At 45.1% G+C, this 12,791-nt stretch overlaps 1 protein-coding gene across 9 annotated transcripts in view; it reads left to right on the top strand.

Annotated features, from left to right (window-relative positions):
- The window catches only part of BRDT (bromodomain testis associated), a 351,401-nt gene that overhangs the window by 243,621 nt on the left and 94,989 nt on the right, over window positions 1-12,791 (top strand). For all 9 annotated transcript variants that reach the window (XM_063939905.1, XM_063939900.1, XM_063939907.1 and 6 more), the window contains 4 exons: window positions 395-577; window positions 2,433-2,626; window positions 10,901-11,181; window positions 11,268-11,384. In XM_063939905.1, coding sequence (XP_063795975.1) covers window positions 395-577; window positions 2,433-2,626; window positions 10,901-11,181; window positions 11,268-11,384 — 775 coding nt within the window. The remainder of the gene's footprint in view (window positions 1-394; window positions 578-2,432; window positions 2,627-10,900; window positions 11,182-11,267; window positions 11,385-12,791) is intronic.

The following is a 12,791-nucleotide window of genomic DNA, read 5'->3' as shown; positions in this document are numbered from 1 at the left end:
CTTGGTGCTGGGACTGACGTGACAGCTGGTTGGGCAAGTTCAAATGCCCGCCCAGCTGGATGGCAGGACCGATATATCAAGCAGTCGAAGGGTAAGTTTATATGCTTACCTGAATCGGTCACTCAGTTTGGCATGATGGCATGACTGCTGCCAAGTGTGCGCAGTGGGTACCCAGCTTAAGGGTTATATGTACAAAACAGCTGCTCTCAGTGGGTTTAATCTCAAAATTTAAAGCAACACGAACATTAAGTATAAACCATGCTGAACTTTGAACCTTTTTTCTTTTTACCGCTTCTGTCTGAAATTAATTTGTAGCGGTACCTTGTACAATTGTTTGAATGGAGTTTATCTGCATTCACCTCTATAAATTGTTTTTCATGGGTATTATTTCTAGGATGCTTTTGAGATACTGTTTGCCAAAATCCCAGATGAGCCAGTTAATAATGCCACATACCCCCAAACCTTGCTGGGAAGATACAAGCCGTCCTCCAGCGAAAGCAGCAGCACCAGCTCCTCGGACAGCTCCTCCGATTCGGAAGATGAGAGAGCTCAACAGCTGGCCTTACTGCAAGAGCAGGTGAGCTTCTGTTTTTGAGAAGACTTGCATGGAAGATTTAATTAGATGGTGGGGAGGGGTACTCCCATGTAAACCTTTGCATACATTGGGCCTAATTCAATAAGGATTGCAAATTCTGCTAATTAGCAGAATTTGCAATCCTTTTGTTCGCATGCTGGGGGCCGCCCATTGTAGGACAAGGCCGCCCAGCATGCTGACCGCCGCCTCCCCCCCTTGATGAAACAGAAATTGTGATCGCATCGCAATTTATGCTTCATCGTAGAATGTGAGGTTGCCTCCTGCCGGCGCAGGAGGCAGGCCCGCCGCCGTGTTTCTTATTGCGGCAACTGCCACGATCATGCCCACGCAACGCCCCCATTTCCAAAACGCTGCCCCCGTTTGACCGCCCTCACAACGCTCCATCTCTGCCTGATTGACATGTTAACCTCCTAGAAGATCAAGGAGACCCACCTTCTTCATGGCTTCAGACTACAACTGAAATACCCCCTCCTTCTAGTGCTGTGTTCACTGTTTAATCAGATATTGCCATATTAATAACAATCTCTATTAGCAAAGTAAGAGCCAGACAATTTGCTTTTCTATAAATTCCAGGGGTTAAATGTATTAGGGTCCAAGTTGCCAGGGTGCAGGACTTCGGGCGAGAATGCCCATAATTTTAAAGCCGCAATCATTTACAAGGCAAAACAACCTGGCATTCTCACCCGAAGTCCAGCACCTCCGACAATATGGACATTGTTACGTTTTAACCCCATATATTTTGCTTCTCCCTCTGACACAGCAGCATCACCCTAGGGCCACCCCTGTTTAAGCTTCCATTTTCCTTTATCTTTTCATGCTTTTAGTTGTCTCAACCTAATAGAGATGCTCCACGCTTGAAGTTTCATGCCTTGTTCTACATACAATCTTCTTACTATGTTCTTCATGTACATGCTTTGTATTTGATCGTTTAAGATTTCATAGTTTGCATACAGATCTGTTGAAAATGTTGGCAGCTCATGCGTCTACAGCCTTTCACTGATCTCTTGTTTACCATCTCCAAACCTTTTAATTGCACGTTGTTTTGTATGAGGCACTAATTGTTTGTTCTTAAATGTCATAAAAAACAAAGCTACAGATTCTCCTATGTGAAAGAGGTGTTCTCAATAATTACACAACGTAATACTATACATATGCTAAATGTCCTGTACATTGAGGACGTGTCAGACTGGGGCATGTAGGGCCCAATGCAGTGGTAGGGGCCCATGGTTAGGGGTGTGGCCAGTCCGCAGAGGGGGTTTGGCCTGCCACCTGATTGGTTTGACTAACCATTAGAGAGTGCAACGTCTGGGCCCCTTCATAAATATATACAGTAAATTCATCTGCTGCATGCATGATAATGTACCAGATTAGTAACAGATTAATAACAGCAATGCACTGTAGAAAATACACCATAGTACAGTATAAGGTAACATATTTATGATGTATAATTCAAGTGCACAGTCTGGAACCTGATCCTTAGAGCAGGAGGTGGGGCCCACCGGTGGTTTCCCCTGTACCCCTGTGGTCCAGTCCAAGCCTGCATTGAGAGAACCAAGGTTGTCTTAGATTTATGCTGTGGAACTTGGCGCAAGCTATTGTTTTCTGTAATCAGCTGTCCTCATTGACCGGTGCTGAGGCTGACTGCAGTGTGATTACAGATAGGAAATCCACTGCTGTGTTCCCAACAGTCACAACTGTATCTTTTAAAATCACTTAGCTCACAAGCTGTTGGCACACTTGCATACATATATATTGGTTTGTCATTTTGTGGATTTGTCCACATGACTATTGTTTTGTGTGTTCTAAATTGCACTTTTTTATTTTCCTGGTTTAAAAGCTGAAAGTGGTGCATGAGCAGCTTAAAGCTTTAGCTGAAGGTCCTACGCCCAAATCTAAGAAAAAGAAGTCAAAGAAAGATAATAAAAAGAAAAAACTGAAGGAAAAGAAAAAACAACTTAAAAAGAAAACTAGCCAAAATCTAAAAAAGAAAAAAAAGAAACAGAAGGACTTGAAGAAGAAATCTGTACTGAAGTAAGACATTGCATTTCCACAGTTGTAGCAAGTTCTGGGGTATATGTATCAAAGTGTGGAGACAGAGAGAGAGAGATGAGTACCAACTAATGAGCTACTGACTGTCCCTTTTACAGGCTGCATTTGAAAAATTACAGTTAAGGGGGGTACACACTGGAAAGATATATCTGCAGATCAATTGATCTGCAGATATATCTATGGACGGATCGGGCAGTGTGCTGTGCATACACACTGTCCGATCCGTCGGGGACTGACGTCATGAACTGGGCGGGCGTGTACACACGCTCGCCCAGTTCAGCTGTCAATCACCGCCGGCCGCCGCAGTATGTGTACGGGCGGTCGGCCGACCGCCCCGTACACACACAGCGACGCGCCAATATATCGTTGGATATATTGGCCGTCGGCTGTGCTGCGGGACCGACGCGATACGTCTGTGAACGACGGAGTTCACAGACGTATCGGCCGTACACACTGGCCGACGGACCCGCGATATATCGGCCGTTCAAGAGAACGTCCGATATATCGGCCAGTGTGTACGGGCCTTTAGGAGATGATCGGTTGCTTCTTTCTCTATCCTTAAGCTTTGATACATATCCCACTGTATGCTATAATGGTACACTAGTGTTTTTGGTTTTCTTTTTTGTAAAAGTCTTGGTATATTTACGTAATTTTGTTTATAATAAACAAGTGATGTTTATTAGAAACTCTTGTGCTTCATATGGCATAATATACTTCTATCTGTAAATTATAAGGATGTTGGAAATCACTGTGACATTTCATTACAATATAACAAGCACTCGTGTCTACAGATTTCATTGGCCTATTAAAAAAGAACACAGCCTGTGGGCTTGTGGTAATTTATGGGTGTCAGACTGATTGATCTCTATTATGCTTTTTAACTTGCTGTTGCGGAGGAAAGGGTACAATATACCTAGGTCCATACCTATTCTGTTATAATATCATAAATTTATTGTGCTGTGATAATCCTGGATGAGAGCATCACATATATTTACTGCCGTACACTGGTAAGTATACGTGACATATAGTTATCAATCCACAATGATCACTACAGTGTAGACTACACCAGACTGAGAAATGATCCGCCACTACAGGATGTAGCCAAAAATCAACATTTACTGTGTCAACAATCAGAATGCCAACACCACAATGTTGATAGGATGTTAACATTGTTAGACTGTGGATGGGAGGGTTAGGCTGCTTGGGGGAGGTGGGGTTAAGACTGTCTTTGTTATGGATATGATTGGTCTACTAAAACAACATTACCACCTATGAAAATATCTCCCTAACATGGCTTCTTCCTGCTAGCCAGAGTGCCAGTGCTGCTATACAGTATGCACCATTTTCCTGAGGCAGAATTGTGTTAACGAACATGAAATGATTGAGGGAAGGTGTGAGGACCGACCAGTTGCAAGCTGCAACCTCTTGAACTACTGGTCCTTACACTCCAACCATTTCAGCCTGTACAGACAATGTACTCTTCACTGTCTATAAATATAGCCTCATTGCTGAATGACTGAATGTTAGGGTCTCCTGCCCTGTGCTGCCACGTCGTCATGGCAACCGGGAGACAAGTGCTAGCGGAGTAACCTGAGCGCAGCTGATACTCCGGTTCGGGTCTTTTGCTATGCAGTGGTTACAGGCAGGGGATCCGGTGCTGGTTTTTGTGCTCACAGTCTGTGAGGTCTGAGGGGGGCGTGGACAGCACCTGCTTTATAAGGCCTCTTCTCAGGTTAAGCAGATGCTGCTGAATCTTTGTTGGTTAGTCCGTTCCTGAAAGTTAGCCAGTACTGTGTAGCTTTGTATTTGTTGTTGCTTACTGCAAATAGGCCTGGGGATTTGGTACTACACTCTGCCAATCCAGACCTAGCAGTAAGACTGGAGTCAGTCATTTAGCCTGCTGAGGTTCTTTTGCTATTCTGTGAACCCAGCAGGTTTGTGGCTGTACTTTCAGACCTGCCTGCATAATCCTCTCTCACTGTGCAGGGCGTCCATGTGTCAGTTTAGTGGCAGTAAACTGAACCTGGGCCCTGCAAGTGAGAATTAGGATTGTGGAGACTCTCCTTGTGTCTATTATTCCATCTCTGACCAAGGACTTTACTGCCACACCCGTTGGTAACCCTTTAGGGTTTTGCTGTTGCCCTTAGCAACAGCATTTCGGGTACTCTACGTATTAAAACACAACATCTTGCTTTTTCCATCTGAGCATTTCTAATACTAGGGAGACACCCAGTTTCTTAGCCTCTGGGCTTCTCTGTTCACTCTGTGTTGGTTTTGTTACCCTATCACCTTCTGTGTACGTTATGTCATATTTCCCAGTCTGTCTGTGAGTTCATTTGTTTTGCATCCCTCTCTGTTCAGACACCAGTACATTCCTGCAGGCACTGGTGTGCATAACAGTTCAAACACCAGTACATTCCTGCAGGCACTGGTGTGCATAACATATTCAGCAGCCCAATACTCCTGTTGAAATTTTGTGGGAATATGGAGCATACCCCTCAAAATACGTTGCAACAGGTGGTCGATCAGGTGCAGGTCCTGACTCGTCAATTTAATTATTTGTCCATTAAAATGCACACCTCCCAGGCCGCTGGCGGAGCTCCCGCAGCAGCAGCACCTTCAGGGGTTAAGGAGCCGAAAGTAAATCTTCCGGATCGTTTTTCTGGAGATCGCTCGCAGTTCTTTTGTTTCAAGGAGAGCTGCAAGTTATATTTCCAGCTTAGGCCTCAGTCTTCTGGGTCAGAGATTCAGCGGGTGGGTATAGTGATTTCCTTGCTACAAGGAGACCCACAGGTCTGGGCATATGGGTTGCAGCCTGACTGTCCGTCGCTTAAAAGTGTTGATGCTTTTTTTACGGCACTGGGCATGTTGTATGATGACCCTGACAAGACGGCCTCAGCCGAGGCTCAGATTTCGATCCTTAAGCAAGGGCGAAGGCCAGTTGAGGTTTACTGTACGGAGTTTCGGAGGGTGGCCCATGATACCCAGTGGAATGACCCAGCCCTGAGACACCAGTACCGAAGAGGTCTTTCTAACCAGATAAAAGACCAACTGGTACAATATCCCTTGCCTGATAGCTTGGATCAGCTCATGCAGTTATCCATCCGGGTGGATAGACGGCTGAGAGAGCGTAGGCATGAAAGGGAGACCGAGGTTTCCTTCTTTCCCAAGGGAACCTCAGACTCTGAGGAATTTTCCGAGGAGCCTATGCAGATTGGGGCTACCCGCCTCTCCTCGCGTGAGAAGACGCGGAGGAGACAGCAGGGGTTGTGTTTGTACTGTGGGAATAAGGGTCATGTGGTAGTATCATGCCCAGAAAAGCCGGAAAACTTCAGGGCCTGAGGGTGATGGGAAATATCCTGTCAGGCCAGAAGTCAGAATTTCCCAAGAAGACTTTTATCATTCCGGTGACCTTGAAGATCCTCGGTCAAACTGGCAAGACTGAGGCCTTTGTGGACAGTGGGGCCGACGGGGTTTTTATGGACCGCCAATTCGCCCTGAAACACTCTGTTCCCTTAGTACCTTTGGCGTCGGAAATTGAGATTTGTGGGTTAAACGGGGAACCATTATCCCAGGGTAAAATTACCTCTTGCACTAGCCAGATTTCTTTGTTTATTGGAGCCACACACTCTGAAAAATTGTCCTTTTTTGTGACTGTCTGTACTTTAGCCCCATTGGTGTTGGGGTTACCCTGGTTAAGGGCCCACAATCCTCAATTTGACTGGGTCTCTGGGGAGATTCTTAGTTGGGGTACTGATTGTTTCAGGAGCTGCTTGAGCCTTCCAGTCAGGCTCTCGCAGCTAAGTTTGCCAGGATTGCCAGGGTGTTATGCAGATTTTGCGGACGTGTTCTCCAAAAAAGTTGCAGAGGTACTACCTCCCCATCGCCCCTATGACTGTGCCATTGATTTGTTGCCGAATGCTAAGCTTCCCAAGAGCAGGTTGTACTCCCTGTCACGTCCTGAGACTCAGGCTATGGCAGAGTACATTCAGGAGAACTTGGCTAAGGGATTTATCAGACCTTCACAGTCTCCAGTTGGGTCGGGGTTCTTCTTCGTGGGTAAAAAGGACGGTTCGTTGCGACCCTGCATCGACTTCAGGGAATTGAACCGTATCACGATTAAAAACTCATACCCACTGCCTCTCATTTCGGTCTTGTTTGACCAGCTTCGTACTGCCACCATTTTTTCTAAGATTTACCTACGCGGTGCGTACAATCTAATCCGAATAAGAGAGGGGGATGAATGGAAGACTGCCTTTAATACCCACTCAGGGCATTATGAATATTTGGTGATGCCTTTTGGGCTCTGTAATGCCCCGGCAGTCTTCCAGGATTTCATGAACGATGTGCTCAGGGAATATTTGGATAGATTCTTAGTTGTATACTTAGATGACATCCTAATCTTCTCCCATTCCCTGGAGGAACATCGGAAGCATGTACGCTTAGTCCTCCAGAAACTCAGAGACCACCGGCTTGGGGCGAAGCTGGAGAAGTGCGAATTTGAAGTTCAGCAAATCGCATTTCTAGGATATATTATCTCCCCAGAAGGTTTCCAAATGGAGGGTTCCAAGGTACAGGCAGTCCTGGATTGGGTGCAGCCCACTAGTTTGAAGGCGCTTCAGCGTTTCCTGGGCTTTGCTAATTTTTATAGACGATTTATCGCTGGATTTTCGTCTATAGTGGCGCCCTTGGTGGCACTCACTAAGAAAGGGGCGGATGTTGCTCACTGGTCTCGTGAGGCCAAAGCGGCTTTTGCCCGTCTCAAAAGGGCATTTGTCTCGGCCAAGGTGCTGCGACACCCAGATCCAGAGCGTCCTTTTGTGGTGGAGGTGGATGCCTCTGAGATGGGTATTGGGGCAGTGCTCTCTCAGATGGGAGTGTCTGATAATCGCCTTCATCCCTGTGCGTACTTTTCCCGTAAATTTTCGCCTGCCGAGATGAATTATGACGTGGGTAACCGGGAATTGTTGGCTATTAAGGATGCACTCGAGGAGTGGAGACACTGGCTTGAGGGGGCTAAGTTTGTGGTCTCAATTCTCACCGACCATAAGAATTTGGCATATTTAGAGTCAGCGAAGCGTCTCAATGCCAGGCAGGCACGATGGGCTTTGTTTTTTGCTCGCTTTAATTTTTTGATAACATATCGCCCTGGGTCAAAAAACATCAAGGCTGATGCGCTCTCGCGGAGTTTTGCTCCAATCCAGGAGACCACCGAGGAGCCGTTGCCCATTGTGTCCCCATCATGTATTAAAGTGGGCATTACCCAGGACCTCTTGTCATTAGTCCTTAGAGCACAGGAGCAGGCTCCTCCAGACCTTCCGGTAGGTCTTTTGTTTGTGCCTCCTAGGTTAAGACAGCGAGTGTTCCTGGAATTCCATGCCAAGAAGTCGGCAGGTCACCCGGGTATTGCCAGAACTCGGGAGTTGCTATCTAGGGCGGTGTGGTGGCCCTCGGTGGCTAAGGATGTGGATCAGTGGGTTCGGGCATGTGACATCTGTGCCCGAAATAAGACTCCTAGAGGGGTTCCTGTTGGCCCATTACATCCACTCTCTATTCCATCTAAGCCATGGACCCACATTTCAATGGATTTTGTTGTGGACTTGCCCAAATCCTCGGGGATGACAGCCATCTGGGTTGTCGTTGACAGGTTTTCGAAGATGGCGCACTTCGTTCACTGGTTGGGCTGCCATCGGCCAGACGCCTGTCTGAATTATTTATGCTGCATGTTGTGCGTCTCCACGGGTTGCCACTTGATGTGGTCTCTGACCGCGGATCCCAGTTTGTGGCCAAATTCTGGAGGGCATTTTGTTCCGATCTCCAGATTTCTGTCAGCTTGTCGTCAGGCTACCATCCGCAGTCTAATGGGCAGACTGAAAGGGTGAACCAGTCCTTGGAGCAGTTCCTCAGGTGTTATGTCTCCAAGTGTCAGACTGACTGGGTTGCTCATCTGTCAATGGCGGAGTTTGCCTATAACAACGCGGCTCACTCTGCTACAGGGATCTCTCCCTTCCTTTGTGTGTATGGGCATCATCCTAAGGCCAATTCTTTTGACCCCCTGGACTCCACGCCTGGTGGTTCCTCTGTCGTTTCGGTCCTTAGAGGTATTTGGAGGAAAGTGAAGAAAGCCCTTGTGTCTGTGTCATTAGTGACCAAAAGGGTTTTTGATAAGCGGAAAAGACCCTGCAGCTTCAAATTAGGAGACTTCGTCTGGTTGTCTACCAAGAATTTGAAGTTGAGACAGCCATCTCATAAGTTAGGCCCCCGGTTCATCGGCCCTTATAAGATCACCAGGGTTATCAATCCGGTGGCATTTCAGTTAGATCTGCCCCGTTCTTTGGGTATCAATAAAACATTTCATTGTTCCCTTTTAAAACGGGCGATTAGTAATCCTTCTTCCAGAGGAAGACCTTCCCCTCTTCTGATACGTGGCCAGAGGGAGTTTGTTGTTGAAAGGATTCTTGACTCCAAGATGGTTCGGGGTCGGCTGTCATTTTTGGTGCACTGGAAGGGGTATGGCCCGGAGGAGCGGTCGTGGGTGCGCAGTTGTGATCTTCATGCCCCCAGACTGATACGCTCTTTCTTCTCGCAGTTCCCCGATAAACCCGGTGGTAGGGGTTCTTTGACCCCTCGTCAGAGGGGGGGTACTGTTAGGGTCTCCTGCCCTGTGCTGCCACGTCGTCATGGCAACCGGGAGACAAGTGCTAGCGGAGTAACCTGAGCGCAGCTGATACTCCGGTTCGGGTCTTTTGCGATGCAGTGGTTACAGGCAGGGGATCCGGTGCTGGTTTTTGTGCTCACAGTCTGTGAGGTCTGAGGGGGGCGTGGACAGCACCTGCTTTTATAAGGCCTCTTCTCAGGTTAAGCAGATGCTGCTGAATCTTTGTTGGTTAGTCAGTTCCTGAAAGTTAGCCAGTACTGTGTAGCTTTGTATTTGTTGTTGCTTACTGCAAATAGGCCTGGGGATTTGGTACTACACTCTGCCAATCCAGACCTAGCAGTAAGACTGGAGTCAGTCATTTAGCCTGCTGAGGTTCTTTTGCTATTCTGTGAACCCAGCAGGTTTGTGGCTGTACTTTCAGACCTGCCTGCATAATCCTCTCTCACTGTGCAGGGCGTCCATGTGTCAGTTTAGTGGCAGTAAGCTGAACCTGGGCCCTGCAAGTGAGAATTAGGATTGTGGAGACTCTCCTTGTGTCTATTATTCCATCTCTGACCAAGGAGTTTACTGCCACACCCGTTGGTAACCCTTTAGGGTTTTGCTGTTGCCCTTAGCAACAGCATTTCGGGTTCTCTACGTATTAAAACACAACATCTTGCTTTTTCCATCTGAGCATTTCTAATACTAGGGAGACACCCAGTTTCTTAGCCTCTGGGCTTCTCTGTTCACTCTGTGTTGGTTTTGTTACCCTATCACCTTCTGTGTACGTTATGTCATATTTCCCAGTCTGTCTGTGAGTTCATTTGTTTTGCATCCCTCTCTGTTCAGACACCAGTACATTCCTGCAGGCACTGGTGTGCATAACAGTTCAAACACCAGTACATTCCTGCAGGCACTGGTGTGCATAACACTGAATCTGTATCCAGTTTTGCTACTCGCATAGGTAGACACAATGGATAAACTCTATTTGGTAGTCCAGCTGAGCAGTTAATATCTTGGGTTGTTTACCATGTATACCCACAAATGGTTGTCCCCAATTTGGCCAATTTGATCTGAATCATCCAATCTGACCATTGTTGCATGACCACATTAAACCCTTTTTTTTTTTTTTTTTTTTTGCTCTGTATTTTAAATTTGACCTTCAATAATTACCCACATGGAATTATTTGTTCATCGAACCAATTGCTTGGAAATGATATGTTCTTTGACTGTATGTCAAGTAGTGTCCTGCTAGGATGCAGGCAGGGCACCGAGGCGCGTTTGAAAAGGGAACATGGCTAGCTATTGAGAGGGGTGCGACCCCATCATTGTCACTCTGGGGTCTTTCCCCCACTGTGAATGGATGATGTGCACAGCATCTGTTCACCTGGTTGTGATCGGCAACCACAACTCTTCCCACCAAAGGACACTGTGGCCCACTGGTGGGGAGGGCACAGTGCCGGCTGTTTTAGCACCAGGGTATTTTGCCATTTTTAAATCTGTGCACTGCTAAACAGCCTAGCTTACACACTATCAAGAAGAGTGTGGTGGTTTAATGTAAGACAAATTAATATGAATATAAAAGTCTTGTAATTACTATAGTTTTTTGTTTGTTTTAGTGATTCGAAGAAAAAGAAGAAGCTGCCAGTATCTGAGGATGAAGATCACTCCAAGCCCATGACTTATGATGAAAAGAGACAGTTAAGTCTGGACATAAATAAGCTACCAGGAGATAAGCTGGGTCGCATTGTCCACATCATCCAGTCGAGGGAGGTGTCGCTGAGGGACTCAAATCCTCAGGAAATCGAAATAGATTTTGAAACCTTAAAACCATCAACTTTGAGGCACTTGGAGAGATATGTGATGAATAGTCTACGAAAGAGACCCAAAAAATCAAATGGTATGTGCAATCAGTGGAGTACCTTTCTAGGAGAAGTGGTGAATGGAGAGGAATATTAATTCCAATCTGGGTTTTTTTCTTTGCAGCTGAGAAATCTGTAAAATCCAAAGATCAGTTGAATAAGGAAAAGAAACAGGAGTTGGAGAAAAGGCTACAAGATGTCAGTGGGCAATTAAATTCTGCCAAGAAACCTAAACTCACAGGTTGGTTAAGCTTGTGCCTTTTTCTTATGTTTGCGACAATGAACGTCTTCAAGTTCTAAGTTACTGACTAGTATTTGTCTTTTTATTTACTGTTTTTTTGCGACCTGGGTGCCTAGCTCCTTATTGCATTAAGTCTTCACCAACTAGAGACATGCAAATAAGCAGTACTGTAGATGAAGATAGAATGACCATTTGCTGCCAATTACATCATGGCAATGATCTCAGCGATATAGGATATTTTCTGTCGAATTGTGTAATTGAAGACTGGAAGACTTGTGATAGTGATCTTGACATGATCTGATCTGTTTGAGATGAGGAAACTGCACAGAGTAGTGATGTGGATCTCTTCTTCAGATAAAGGAAGATGATGATGTCAAATGTATTTCTTAAAATAAAATTCACACATTTGACTTAAAATGTGGGAGTGCTGGTTTTAACTATTACTCATTTTGTATGTGAAAGCTAGTCTTATGCTTATTTTGCATTCTTTTTGCATTTTCCCTTATTTTATGTTACTATATATTATCCAAATCCAATCTGCCTAACGTGCCTGTCCATTCTGTTTGTATTTGTGCATCAAATACATTTTTTGTGTAGTGAATCATGGCTAAGCTCTGTAAACGTTGGTCTTCTTAATATTCGTTTCATTAATAGGAGATGCATCCTCATTAAGATGTTTCCATGGCATAAAAGGTGTAGTACTAGAATTGTATAAATTTTTGCTGGATGCTGAACGAACTAGCAGTGTTTTTCATCAAACTCTTTGCATCATCCAGGCACCCTGCCGTATATTTTGTTTGTGTATTTCTGAGAAGTCCCTGTGGGTGCAATTGTGTACAATGCAAAGAAAAAAACAAAATTGGGCGCTGATATTTTAAATCAAACGCTAGCCGCACGTTCCTGGGGCCTGGTTCTTCTGCCACCAATTAGATACAACAAGAAAGAACAAAAAAAACTTGGAACTGCGCTCAGCATTTAATCATAGCTTTTTATTCTTTACCACGATAAAATATAAAAAATATATAAAAATGTATATAATTATACAATTACCGGCCGGATTTCTTATAATATACAAATCAAGACATAAAACATTTAGTGTATATAAAACACACATCTATTTCACATAGAGAAATTTTCCTCCTAACAGCATATATTTAAATCTTAATGCACATAAGGGAACTCCACTAATTGAGAACAACTGCCTTTGTAACTCCTATGACCTCGCAGGTGTCCCTGCAATATAGGATATCTCGTAAACTGTCCGTTTGATTTTAAGATGGAGAGAATATGGTAATTTATTACCTCAGTCACTCTTTATAAGCTGTCCCAAAGATCACAGGTGTCAGCGCAATATTTGTTGGACAAATCTTATATACTATATCCTTCCTTTTAGCATCGGAGTATTTC

This window comes from Pseudophryne corroboree, chromosome 9 (genome assembly GCF_028390025.1).
Source record: "Pseudophryne corroboree isolate aPseCor3 chromosome 9, aPseCor3.hap2, whole genome shotgun sequence".
NCBI classification, from domain to species: Eukaryota; Metazoa; Chordata; class Amphibia; order Anura; family Myobatrachidae; genus Pseudophryne; species Pseudophryne corroboree.
Note: the sequence above shows the minus strand (reverse complement) of the source record. Positions and strands in the feature narration are given on the sequence as shown.